This window comes from Penicillium soppii (assembly GCF_028829465.1).
Source record: "Penicillium soppii strain IBT 18220 chromosome Unknown utg000010l, whole genome shotgun sequence".
NCBI classification, from domain to species: domain Eukaryota; kingdom Fungi; phylum Ascomycota; class Eurotiomycetes; order Eurotiales; family Aspergillaceae; genus Penicillium; species Penicillium soppii.
Window position 1 is genome coordinate 1,123,239 of NW_026643240.1, and position 12,821 is coordinate 1,136,059.

Consider the following 12,821-nt stretch of genomic DNA (forward strand, 5'->3'; position numbering starts at 1 on the left):
AATTCAAGTTCAACTCAGGACTGAGCTTACTGCGGTAGCTTGATCGCATTTGGCAATTCTTACCTCTTGTCGAGTCGATCTCAGTATGGAATAGGGTAACCAAGGCTTGAAAATACCCATAACTAGGTAGTAAAAGGTTATGACAATTGACGACCAGTGCAAGCTACAGATACTTAAAGTAGACTAACATCGCAAATTCCACCGAGTGAAGATCTCTCATATTCTCAACCCACACCTGTCGATGGTTTGTGTTATCATGGGCGATCATGGCATTTTCAGGAAAAAGCAAAACGAGGGACGTCTTCTGCAACCCCTTCCGTGATAGCTTCTTAGCACACAATCTTTGGTATCATTATCGTCGTCATCATTGACTATGCTTCTCGCTATTTTTGGCTTTTTGGCACCTCCCACTGCCATTGTGGCAGATTCAGCCTCCTGCTATGGCTCAGATGTGGTTTCCACCCCGTCAACAGATTATCGTAACATACCATGGGGATCCCCTACCGTTCACTTCTCATCATTGAATGGTACATTGACCACATATTGCAATTCATTGGACGAGATTCGCACTGCACTAGATGATATCGATGATCAACTTTTAGATATTCTCAACAGACGGTATGTATGCATCAATTTCTACCCCGGATCTCGATGGCAGCTTTTGTCAAAGTGCAGAAAAGCAATTTTGAGCATCTTTGACTATCTATATACTTGTACCTTGACATTGACTTTCTGTTTGTCTCATTAGAGCCGCGTACGTCAAGGAGGCAACTCGGTTCAAGTCTACGCGAGCTGCTGTGAACGTCCCTTCTCGGAACGAGGCCGTCTTGAAACAGGCAGAACTACAGGCTATGCATATTGGGATGCCGGTGACGATTGCCCGGGCGGCCATGGGGGCCATTTTGAATTCTAGTGTTGCTTTTGAGGAATGCATCGTGAGTATGATTTATCATAGACCTCGCAATGCTGCAATTGGAACTAAATATGGCTTCATTAGTTTGATGGTGAAGATTAATAGGCATATGGCCCCCAAATGTCCCGAGCTCTTCATGTGATATTTGGTCCTGATTGGAGGGAACAATTGGGGTCGAGTCCTAAACAAGAAACTGACCTTTGATACTATGTTTAGGTAAGGATTAGTTGAATCCTTGGTGTATCCTTGGACAAATCTAGTTCCTGTTTGGCAAATGCATTTTCCTTCAGCAAAAGTGCGAAGATGAGCTTCTTGTACATTGCTAAGTGTATGCGATATCTTCTTGACCGCGACCTATATATAACTGTAGCGACGACCTGACAAAAGACCTAATTCAATTATTTCGCTCATAGATACCATCATGATATGCTCATTTTACTCCCTACCTAGGTAGAAAATTTACCATTCAAACTACCAATTGCTGATTAGGGGTAACGTTGTAACGCCAGCATTTTTAGCCCCAAACTAAGCACATTAGCACATTAGCACTAAGAGAAACGCCGATCTACCTAGGCACTATAGGCTTTAATTAGATCGAAAGAAATCTATATATGTTTTGCAAGAAAAATATGATTCAAATGGCAACAAAACCCCCGAGCAAAATAAAATCGATGTAGATTCAAGGGACGATCCCTGGTGCGTTTTCGCGTTTAGCGCCCCTCCATTCCCGCGAGCCTTGTGATTTTCTCGGGGTCAATCATCCACGATTTTTCTTTACTAGGTGTCCATGCATGAACACTACCTCTCTCCTCTCTCTCGATGGAGATACGCACAGTGGCCGCACCCTTAACGTCGGACACAGATACACAAACACCAGAACCCCGGAAGCGAACCCGCCGATGGCACCACCGAGGCTTCACAGGATGCTCGACCTGTCGCCGCCGCCATGTCCGCTGCGACGAGGCCTCCCCCGCTTGCAATAATTGTGTCCGGCTCGGGCGCGAATGCGATGGAGCGCAAGGACAGATGACGTTTAAGGTCTACGGGCCTACACAAACACCCACGGAGTCTCGTGCGGAGTCTCCACAAGAGTCTCCGCGGCAGTCCTCGAATGCGTCGACAAAATCGAGGAAAAACACGATACCCAGCGCAGAATCCAGTGACACTGCCGCGGTCTCTCCACAAGTGAAGAGGGAAGATGTGGGCGAGCAGTGTAAGGCTGTGCTCGTTTCCCCCACGACACTACCACAATCAACCATTCAGTTTCGCTTCCAGGACCCAGTCACACCAGCCAGCGTAACCAGGTCGATTCAGCGTACCGACGAGCGCTACTTCGCACACTTTATTGATCAGGTATCAACCCTTTTGATCATTTACGACAACCCCGCCAATGCCAATCCCTACCGCACATTGTTCCCGGATTTCGCCAAGTCTTCTCCAACAATGATCAATGCAATGCAGGCGTTGGGCGCGTTACATCTCGCGAATACGTCGGCTGGGTCGCAACGGGATAAACATTTCCAGAAAGCCATGGGCAAGTACGGACTAGTGGTGAAGGGATTCCGCACGCGATACGCAGACGCCAGCCAACAGCTTAGATTGACGGATTTTGCAACCTGCCTATTGCTATGCATTTTCGAGGTTTGTGTGATTATCTTCCATGCATCAAATATTGATTCACTAACATCTGTGCAGATGATGGACTCACAGCAACAGAACTGGGCGGTACATCTCAAGGGCGCTAGCGAAATCTACAACATGCTCTTCTACCCGCATACTGGAGACTCGGAGCGCGAAGTGCAGCGCGTCACTGAAATAAGCCACCCACTCCGGTCATTCCTCGTGTCCCTGCTCTCATATCTCGATGTTGCTGGCGCGTGCGCGACCCCGGGGGGCACTGTGGTCGAAGGTAGTTACTGGAAGACCATGGGTGGAGGATGGGAGTATAATCTTGGGACACCAAGTTTATGCTCAACGACTCCGGATAACCCACGTCTGGTCGAGCTGCGGGAAGCGTGGTCCAGTCTGATGGAAGTGCAGGCAACGATCAGTACGTTTGCATTGGACAAGAAGACATGGATGACCATCGATCAGTCAGATATGATGTATAAAGATATTTTCAACCAACTGGTTGTCTGGCGTGCAATGGCGCCACCTAGTCTTCAGCTACTTTCGGACTTGGACGACGAGAGCATTGCTCAATTCCCGTACCCTGATGTTCTTGAATATGCGGGGTGCATTGAAGCATACGAGAAAGCCACCTTCGTTCATTTGCTCCAGATTGCTGGCGCTGGTCGTGTTGGCTGGATTACCGATTGGACATACATGGACATGCTTGTCAGCCGTATACTTTTGTTGATTTGCAAACTTTCCAAGGGTGTCGGGCGATTGGCTGTCTTATGGCCACTTTTTATTGCTGGACAAGAAACACGAAATGAGGATGAGCAGAAATACATTCGCCAGACTATGGAGGAACTGAAGCGATTCGGCTTCAAGGTATGTTGAGTTCTTAAAGATCATATGGATCAGATGCTAATAATTCGAATTTAGAATGTGGACAAAGCCCTTGTACTTCTGGAACGCGTGTGGTTCAAGCGACGCTCTTTTCCCGGCGGGTGGATTCAGACTCTGGAAGAGGTTCAGACGAACATTCTACTTCCGTGATGTCTTCCACGGTGTAATAACCTGGACTATCATCTATTTCGACGAAGATCGACCTCAAGAATAACCACGAACTTGACCAATCACGAATCCTTTTGCATCAACGCCACGATCAACAGCTCCATCGCTATCATCACATGCCTTTTTCTTTTTTTCCTTTTTTGATACCCATCATGACTCTCCGACTTTGAATTATCCCCCTTATAGCTACTAATGTGGCTCTGTGTATATGAAGAAATGTACAGATAGAGCATACAAATTAGAGCATGCTTATTACTCGTTCTCGTTAATGTATGGATTATCACCATCAAAACGGTCTATATTGAATGAAATTGACCAACACCTGGTATTCTCACGCAAATCTGGCTGTCACAAACACGAAGCGTGAAACACGAATCAGAGTTGACGGAGATTTAAAAAGAGCTTGGTTCACAATGTCCATGGCAAGATCTGGAGATATGTGCACTGCATACGGAGTTGCCACTACCCGATGCTTAAGAGCGCGGAGATAGGACAAACACTTCCGTCCTATCTCTACTCAGAAACGACTCTGCAATATAATAAACCCTAGATATCACTGCCAATAAACATAACTCTTTTCTCGGTCTTCCTCTTTGTTCTCCTGTAGAACTTATGGAGCCGTTTTGAAAGAGATTCTCCGTTGGAGATATTGCTGATCTAAGTGGTCAAGTCATCATCGTCACTGGGTAAGTATTGACGCTGTAAATCATTGATGCATTTTACACAGGCTGACAAAAGGTTTCTCCACTAGAGGCGCCACAGCAATTGGCGGACAAACAGTCGAACAGCTTTTGAAACGCAATGCCAAAGTAGATGTTGCTTCTCGATTGAAGGAAAAGTTTGATCTACTTCTCGGTCATCTTGAATTGACCGAGCCGCACATATCTGCAAGCTTGAGGTATCTCAGGCTTGACCTGTCGGATGCGAGAATCGAGAACACAAACATCCAAACTAAAGCTCCGGCAAACACGCACGTTCAAGGCTGGCGAATATATTATTTGCCCGGCATCTCCATTCGTGTTCCCAAAGAACAGTTTATAACCGTTTTCGTCAACTGCCTTAACCCAGGTGCGTGGTTTGATCCACAACACGATCGTGTGCTAAATTAGCTATCTCACAAGCACAGTTGGTGCTGCTCCAGGAACAGACTCCGCTGCGTCACCGCCAATTTTCATTTTTATAAACTCCTCAATTGGTCCCCTTATGAGCAAATCGCCAGAAGATGGCGCGCTGGCAACCCTTATGCTAGTCACGGATCTTGAAATTAGTTCCAGGTCATTGATGTTGGGCCATTTGCTGGGAAGTTTTACTATGGTTACAGTTGGGTTGCGACAGACTCGAAATAGTCCGATCTCGCAAAGGATGAAGATCTCTGTGAGAGGCTATGGAATTGGAGCATACACGAGGAGATTTTAATTCATGGTACAGGTTAGGTAGAATATTTGATGCTTTGAATTTAAGGAAATCAACGTGGTCACGGCCACTTTGAGCGGATCAAGTACTAACAATACGCCACCGTGCTGATGGCACTTTAAATCATCCAACAAACTCTGACACTGTAAAATATTTGACACAGACTGGGAAAAAAAAAAGAGAGTGATCTACTTCTCAGCCATCGTGTGTTTTTGTTATTAAGATCGGTCCGGATATGGGCATGGCAAAAATAAAAAAGAAATTGCTCACAGCAGGGATCGATCCTGCGATCTCACCGTTTTGTGAACGTACAATTAGTAGGTACGAGCGGTGCGCCTTACCACTTGGCCATGCGAGCTTTGGATATTAATCATCAATAGCGACTTCATTCATATCTCACCTGTCATATGCAACGACTTTCAGTGACGGGACTTCAAATCATCCAACGAACTCTCATTGCATCAATTCTACAGTCATTCTCAAAATCACCTTGAGAACGATATCATTGGGCGACAGGTGCACATTTAATTGCTAGTAAGCGCCTGTGGCTGAGGGCGTCAGATGACCGACTTGCTTCTGCCCCATGTTGGGTTTCTTTTATAATCGTTCTTTATGGGGTTTTGTGTTATATAGAGCTCATTCGGTTTCCCTGGATCGCGCGGTTGGCTGGTGCGCTACAGTATATATTGCCTTTTCTCTTTGCGAAGATTCCCTTATTCGGGTTGCGGATGCCGGATATTTTGGGTCGCAGCGATGTGCTGGCGGTGTCACCATGTATGTAATATAACCAGATGCATCTCCCAGCCAATCGGAAAAATTGGGCCACACCATCCGTTAGAACAGGCAGCGATCTCATCAGGCACCCAAAAAGCGACATCGACCCTTAGCACGAAACCTATCATCCGTATCCTCGAGTGCCTCCAGACACACGATATCTCAGTTTAAGTCAAAGGCCTTGTGAAACCCATAGATCGATACAAGATGCACGGAGACCCGACATTCGTCATCCTAAAGTACCAGACATGGCTAGACACGTCTAAATTTGAAGACAAGATCCTCGGAGCTATTGTGAAGGAGTTCCTTCAGCCAACAAACAATTACGTACCAGACTCGCCCCTCCAGTACACGACTCATGATCCGGTAGAGAACGCCTTTACGGACTTCGTCCTCGACACTTCTGCGTCCACGGGTCACGAGATTAGCGGCTCACTTGGATCCATCGCCGGCGTCTCCTTTCATGGTAGCAAGGATGCAAGCGTGCACTTGAAGGGCAAGCTGATCCGGTGCAAGCGTCTACAGCAGCACGACCGGTTCTGGTCAGAGCTGAAAAAGGACCCGACCTTCAAGGCTGCGTCCCAGGGTGGGTGGCTAAGTCCAAGCACGCCGCATGGCCCGCGTGCCTGGTTGTCAGTATCATGATCTGCGAGGATGTGGAGCTCTCCTTCGAGACGAGTCAGTCTAGGGAGCGTGAGGCCCACGGCGAGGTCAAGCTGATCTTTGCGGTCGTTTCCTGGGGTCAGGAGTTGTGTCACATCCAGCTTGCGGTACTTGCTTTTGTCTAGCAATCGGTGTCGATATAGTCGCACGGATTTAAGTCTCGCCCATTCCGGGCTGAGCTCTCTGAGTAGTTGGTGAGCTGACATCCCGATCGCTTAGGCAAGACACCTAGTCATATTGCTTCGAGTTTGGTGCTAAGTGTACCTCAGTTAGGCCGGTAGACAAAATCGAAATTGGGATCGAATCACCGTCTAGATGGGATCATGAGAAAATGAAACACTCGACGGGACTGGAGACCAGGACTAGCACGCGGAAAACGAGGGGAAAGCTTTTCCGAACTTCCACTGCGCCAGAAGCGGGGTTCCTGGGCTTCGTAGCTAACAAGCTCAGGTATCTTGATTCTACGAATGGTGGAGGCTTTTACTCGGAAAATCAAAACGTGCAAATTCAACTTGAGTTCGACGAACATATCCCAGAGTATGACTCGTAAGGGATCAAGATGAGTAGCGAAGAAAACCATGGAGCGACCTGGGATGATGTGGAGATGCAAGATGAAACCCAGCCCATCTGCCTGATGGCCGGCGACTGTAGCGAGTTCTTCGAGAAATGTCTGAGCCATCCCAGCCACTCTACGCAACGCGCTCTCCCACCAGAAGTAATCCAGTTTCTTCAGGAGTTCAAGGATAGGTTCGACGCTTGGGCGTCATTCTTGGGTGTCTTTGCCGGCACAGATGCCTGTTTGGATTATCGATTGCGACGTCATCCAGCACTACAAGATGTATGACATCCCTACGTCTCTATCCACCTCATGCGACTCCAGATATCTCTATCGAGCACGAGGAATGGATAAATGTGAATGGCAAAAGAGTTCTGTGGCTTCCTATTGAGTTTTAGCCTATCTTTTCAAGATAAAAGGTAATTTACTTGCCCTGGGACACATATCAGGGTGGATTTCTTTTGTTAGGTTTTCTATGTAGTACTTGATGATTTCAGTTCCCCTCTTTCCTCTATTTTCTAATCCATTTCTAAAAGAAGGCCCTGGGACAAGCGCATAATTTATACAGCTATATTCTGCTTGCGGAATATTTCATAAAGTTCCAGCAGTAACTAATAGAGTCGTCGATCCATATGAATAGCTAGCCTTTGCCACAGAGGCTGCTTAGTGAAGAAATCGCTACCTACTGTAACCACAGAAGACTTCCCTACGCAGCATTCTGATATCATCTAGGTTAATGTTAAGTCTGAATTTGGGCCTCAGTATATAGCTCGTGATAATTTCCCAAATTACAGCCATAGAAGTTTTGTCCAATTCTCGACACAGTAGCGCCCTAGACGTAGCGCGGCTGGATAATAAACGTTGTAAAGCTAGGTGTTGATATGAGTTATCCGTGGGTAGTACTTACAAGGACAGCTGGTCGGACTAATATTGCAATAACTACACCATCGTTGTCTGCGGTCATGATGCCGTTGCTGCAAGAGCACGCCCTGTCTGCTCCCTCATTCGTACTTGAAGACCACGTAGCACCAGTCACCCGGCAGATCGTCCACGAACCAGGTGAGAGGCGGCACCCTCCGGACGACTTTAAGAAGCCCACTATCAGCTTTCATAGAATTCCACCTAAGCTCTCGTACGCATTGTGTAAGTGTACGAGTACCATACTCAGGGCATCTTGCGGTATCCCTCCATTTATGCGGCCCGCTCAATACAGTAATTATCCGCGCTGAGGCCTTGGCGGTGGGGCCTGAAAGAGTGACAAAGAATCTGTCAAGCCGATTTCGAGAACGACTGCAAGCAGCCACTAACAACACAGCATAAGTAAAGAACCCATGCATGTAACATCGAAATCGAAATCATAATCATAATTTGTTAACCAGCTACACCATTGGCATCAAGCCGCGACCAAAAAATCCACCCATTATTCCGGCAAAACACAAGCGATATTACTTGTTTTTTCCAACTTTGTCAGGACCTACGATACACTTAGTCCGAGATCTCACTTATCTGGATCGAATCTCCACTTACTGGATCACAACACGCCGCATTCTGTCCAGTCTCACAGGGGCTGTATGTCGTTGTCCCATCAGCCGCTTCGTCCACCTTAATGGCACGCGTACCTTGAACTCATCAGTTGGCGGGTTATTTTAAACAAGAAACAGAAGACATACATGTGTTTCCGGTGTAAAGGAAGCTTAACAAGGGGTATTCGACGAGTTCCTGGCAGCAGAGCCCTGGGGGTCCTGCGGGAATGGGGTTGACGGGCTTGGGGCAGGAGAATTGACTGCTTGCTGCAGCGACGACGGCGAAGAGAGCGAATAACTTCATGGCTTTGGATTGATGCGTGGGGATTGAGAGGAAATGGGAAAATTCTGTCCATGTATGTTGGACCTACTCCGTACCGATCTGGAGGCTGCAGAGTCGATCACTGATCGATCGCTGCTACTAGCCCCGGAGCACTATTGAAGTGACGTAGCAGTTCGCCGGATTCAGACCCACTGGCACAACTGCCGATTGGTAAATCTTGTAATCTTGTCCTTGAACTGAAGTAGAAAATATTTGTTTAGTTAGAGGTCCTTTCAAGCATGGTTGAATCAATGCATTGGGCCACTCGACTGTACTTGACAAAAAAAGATGAATAGCAATTGATTGAGCGCAAGGCTATAACATGACAATAAAACCACTGGGGAATTGGCGAGATTCTGCAATAAATAATCATAAGCAATTCAAAGGTAGCACGCAGTGGTAGGCTAGGTTCCTCCCGAAGCCTATTTCCGTGCCTCCAGGGCAGATTTAATAGCTGGGGATGAGTCAGGAAAATTGTTTGTTGTACAGAGATGGAGATATAGAACTTACCGTCGCAAGAAGTCTTGGCATCACCGAATAGCATGCGTGTACCAGGCATGAAGAACATAGGATTTGGTACGTCGGCTGTGGAGAATGTTAGATGAGCGTGGTAGACGGGAAGACAAATCATACCATATCCGCTAGACATGCCGCGCTTCATGACAATAACCTCTTTACTCTTCCATGCGTGGAGAACGGGCATGCCAGAAATGGCAGAATCGGGCTCCATGGCGATGGGATTGACGGTGTCGTTTGCACCAATGACAAGTGTGACATCCGTGTCAGAGAAGTCGTCGTTGATTTCTTCCATCTCCAAGACGACTGTATCTGTTAGCATTCATCGAATCAAGATAGAGTGTCTTCCAACTTACTGTCATACGGCACGGAAGCCTCAGCAAGCAGCACGTTGCATTGACCGGGCATTCGGCCGGCAACGGGATGAATAGCGAAACGAACGTTGACACCGCGGGCGCGCAAGATACCAACAATCTCAGAAAGCGCATACTGGGCCTTGGCAACAGCCATTCCATAGCCAACGACAATGATGACGTTCTCGGCACTGGAAAGAGCTTCCACGGTATCGTCGATGCTGGTCTGTGTGATCTCGCCTTCAATCTTCTTTTGACTCTCAGAGGACACTGGACTCGAGATGCCACCAAAGAGGACATTTGCGAGAGACCGGTTCATGTTGACGCACATAATGTATGAAAGGATGGAGCCGCTAACTCCAATCAGGGATCCGACGCTGGTAAGAAGTGGATTGTCGAGCATCAAGCCTTCGGCTACAAGAGCGAATCCAGAGTACGCGTTGAGCACAGTAATGACGACAGGCATATCCGCACCTCCAATGGCTGCTGTTGTGGTATATCCCTTCAGGAAACTGAGAATGGTACTTGTACCAAGACAGGCAGCTGCTATAGCAGGGCTTCCCGGTGCCATGGTAAGGAACGTCCCCATAGTCGCAATGTTTCCGCCGAGCAACGTCGAGTTGATAATATGGCGGCCAGGCAGAATTGTGGGCTTAGATGACATGCGCCCGGCCAGTTTCATGAATGCTACAATCGAACCGGTAAAGGTAATACCGCCGATCAAAACACCCAAGTATGCAGTCGTCAGGTGCAGGGTTGTGATATCACCAATATCGGCCATCACGCTGCCAGCGCTGGTGAGAACGGCAGCCAATCCAACCACTGAGTGGAGAGCAGCGACGGTCTGGGGGAGACCAGTTGGCGTGATCCGACGGCCGATCAAACCGCCAATAACTGCACCTGCTCCAGCGACAGCAGTGAATTGTGTCAGGGTCTCTGGGGAAAAGCCGACGGCGGCCAATGAAGCCAGGATACCAGAGACCACACCGAGAATACCGAAGATATTACCCCGTCGGGCGGTTTGCTGGGAGGCTAGCCCAGAGATTGACCCCATGCAAAGTAGCGTGCTGACGAGATACCCAGCTTGTACCAGACCCGCCATTCCTGTGCTTGCAGCTGCGATGAATCCACCGCCAAAGACCACTGCGGGTACAGCATATAGCCATGGGTATTCGGGGGGATCAGTGGGGCGTTTAAACATGTCGAGCATTCGCTTTGTAACCACAAAACCGCCAGAAACGTTGACAAAGGCTAGAAGTACAGAGGCGGCACCAAGATATTCAGGGATTGTAGTTGGCACATAGCCTCCGCCCATAATGAACAGACCACCTATACCAACCATGCCCGAGATTGCATTGGTGACACTCATCAGCGGCGAGTGAAGTGCAGGGGCTACACCCCATACAGCCCGGTAGCCCACCAAACCAGCAAGCCCGAATGTCATCATATTGCCCATAAAGATGGGACCGGTAGCCTTGCCCAGGGCCAGGGTCGTGCCCATAGCACCAGTAACTGCAGAGACATCACGCGTAGCCTTTTGCCATGGCGTCAAAGCCACCTCCTCTTTCTTGGTCTGAGACTGAGCCTCAGGCTTTGGAGCCGGGGGAGGAGCAGAAGGAGCAGCAGGCGGAATTATTTCGCCGTTCAGAGTTACAATTGAGCCTCGCACAACTTCATCTTTGAAGTCGACGCCAAATGACTTTTCCTGGGGAGCCATGGAGAGAAAGTATTTGGTGATGTTGTTTGAGTACAGCGTTGAGGACTGGGTGGGAAGACGCGAGGGAAGATCCGTGTAGCCGATGATGGTGACATCCTTGTAGCTGCTCAATTCTCCAGGAACCGTGGCTTCGCAATTGCCACCTGCCTCTGCGGCAAGATCAACAATGACGGAACCGGGCTTCATAGCAGCGATCATTTCCTTGGTAATGAGCTTCGGGGCGGGTTTTCCTGGAATCAAGGCTGTAGTGATGATGATATCAACCTCTTTAGCTTGTTCCATAAACAGTTTCATTTCGGCATCGATGAATTCCTTGGACATCTCTTTGGCGTACCCGCCTTGGCCAGCACCGTCTTCCTGGAAGTCAACCTCGACGAATTCGGCGCCCAGAGATTGGACCTGTTCGCGAACAGCAGGACGGGTATCAAAGCCACGAACGATAGCACCCATGCGACGGGCAGAAGCGATCGCACTTAATCCAGCTACACCGGCACCGATAACAAGAACTTTGCTAGGAGGAATCTTTCCAGCAGCAGTTACTTGGCCAGTCAAAAAGCGACCGAAGTGATTAGAAGCCTCCAACACCGCCTTGTAACCAGCAATGTTGGCCATGGAGCTAAGGGCATCGAATACCTGTGCACGAGAGATTCGGGGAACGCGATCCATAGCAAAAGCAGTAACACCGCGAGCCGCGAGAGCTTCAACAAGAGGCTTGTTTTGGAGGGGATACATGAAAGAGATAATCGTCGAGCCTTTGCGCAGAGCCTGGATTTCATTGAACGGTCCCTCGGACTGTGGACTGCGAACCTTCAGCACAATGTCACTCTGGGCCCAGATTGCATTGCGGTCAACCATTGTCGCGCCGGCTTTTTCGTAGGCGTTGTCATGGAGCTGGGCGCCCTCGCCTGCGCCGCGTTCAATGAGCACCCGAGAAACTCCCTTCTTCAACAGTAGGGCGACATTCTGCGGGGTAATTGCCACGCGCCGTTCACCAGGGAATATTTCCAGAGGGATTCCGACAGTCAATTCCGAGTAGGGGGTGGTGGACACAGGGTCTGTAGGTGACTCAGGTGAGGTTGTAGCGGTTCGCTTTGAATGATAGGAAGGCCATTGCGGCGAAGAAACGGAGACGCGTTTATTCTGGGATGCAATGAAAGCAGCATGGCGGATTTGCGAAACTACAAAATGTATAGTTGTCAGAGTAAAGTCGAAAAGCGCAATTTGTAGCACAATTAATCAAAATGCCGAGTTGGAGAAGCTTACCCGAATGCGTCAGAACGAAGAGCTTCCCCGCGCGAGTAAGAGGAGCTCCAAAACACGGCCGCAGGACCGACCGCAGGGACGAAGCACTCATTGCGAGTGATCATGCAAGTTGCACGTTATGTCGGG

General features: G+C 48.6%; 7 protein-coding genes across 7 annotated transcripts; 4 read left to right on the top strand and 3 right to left on the bottom strand.

Moving 5' to 3' along the window:
- Positions 1-373: 373 nt before the first annotated feature.
- Positions 374-1,015, top strand: N7529_011089 (Chorismate mutase; the record flags this gene model as incomplete). The annotated part of the gene is made up of 3 exons (XM_057246615.1): positions 374-618; positions 749-935; positions 998-1,015. 3 exons carry the CDS (start codon positions 374-376, stop codon positions 1,013-1,015), a joined length of 450 nt encoding a protein of 149 aa, XP_057091964.1.
- Positions 1,016-1,732: 717 nt separating this feature from the next.
- On the top strand, positions 1,733-3,577 carry N7529_011090 (Zn(II)2Cys6 transcription factor; the record flags this gene model as incomplete). The annotated part of the gene is made up of 3 exons (XM_057246616.1): positions 1,733-2,554; positions 2,609-3,409; positions 3,464-3,577. 3 exons carry the CDS (start codon positions 1,733-1,735, stop codon positions 3,575-3,577), a joined length of 1,737 nt encoding a protein of 578 aa, XP_057091965.1.
- An 863-nt stretch (positions 3,578-4,440) lies between these two features.
- N7529_011091 (uncharacterized protein) lies at positions 4,441-4,770 on the bottom strand (the record flags this gene model as incomplete). The annotated part of the gene is given in 2 exon segments (XM_057246617.1): positions 4,441-4,695; positions 4,714-4,770. The coding sequence occupies 2 exon segments, from the start codon at positions 4,768-4,770 to the stop codon at positions 4,441-4,443; spliced, it is 312 nt and encodes a 103-aa protein (XP_057091966.1).
- Positions 4,771-5,989: 1,219 nt separating this feature from the next.
- On the top strand, positions 5,990-6,427 carry N7529_011092 (uncharacterized protein; the record flags this gene model as incomplete). The annotated part of the gene is made up of 1 exon (XM_057246618.1): positions 5,990-6,427. The coding sequence occupies one exon, from the start codon at positions 5,990-5,992 to the stop codon at positions 6,425-6,427; it is 438 nt and encodes a 145-aa protein (XP_057091967.1).
- A 577-nt stretch (positions 6,428-7,004) lies between these two features.
- Positions 7,005-7,289, top strand: N7529_011093 (uncharacterized protein; the record flags this gene model as incomplete). The annotated part of the gene is made up of 1 exon (XM_057246619.1): positions 7,005-7,289. The coding sequence occupies one exon, from the start codon at positions 7,005-7,007 to the stop codon at positions 7,287-7,289; it is 285 nt and encodes a 94-aa protein (XP_057091968.1).
- A 1,197-nt stretch (positions 7,290-8,486) lies between these two features.
- On the bottom strand, positions 8,487-8,828 carry N7529_011094 (uncharacterized protein; the record flags this gene model as incomplete). Its single annotated transcript, XM_057246620.1, has 3 exons — positions 8,487-8,507; positions 8,529-8,620; positions 8,672-8,828. The coding sequence occupies 3 exons, from the start codon at positions 8,826-8,828 to the stop codon at positions 8,487-8,489; spliced, it is 270 nt and encodes an 89-aa protein (XP_057091969.1).
- Positions 8,829-9,268: 440 nt separating this feature from the next.
- N7529_011095 (putative nicotinamide nucleotide transhydrogenase) lies at positions 9,269-12,786 on the bottom strand (the record flags this gene model as incomplete). Its single annotated transcript, XM_057246621.1, has 5 exons — positions 9,269-9,300; positions 9,357-9,431; positions 9,480-9,668; positions 9,719-12,610; positions 12,696-12,786. The coding sequence occupies 5 exons, from the start codon at positions 12,784-12,786 to the stop codon at positions 9,269-9,271; spliced, it is 3,279 nt and encodes a 1,092-aa protein (XP_057091970.1).
- Positions 12,787-12,821: the final 35 nt, after the last annotated feature.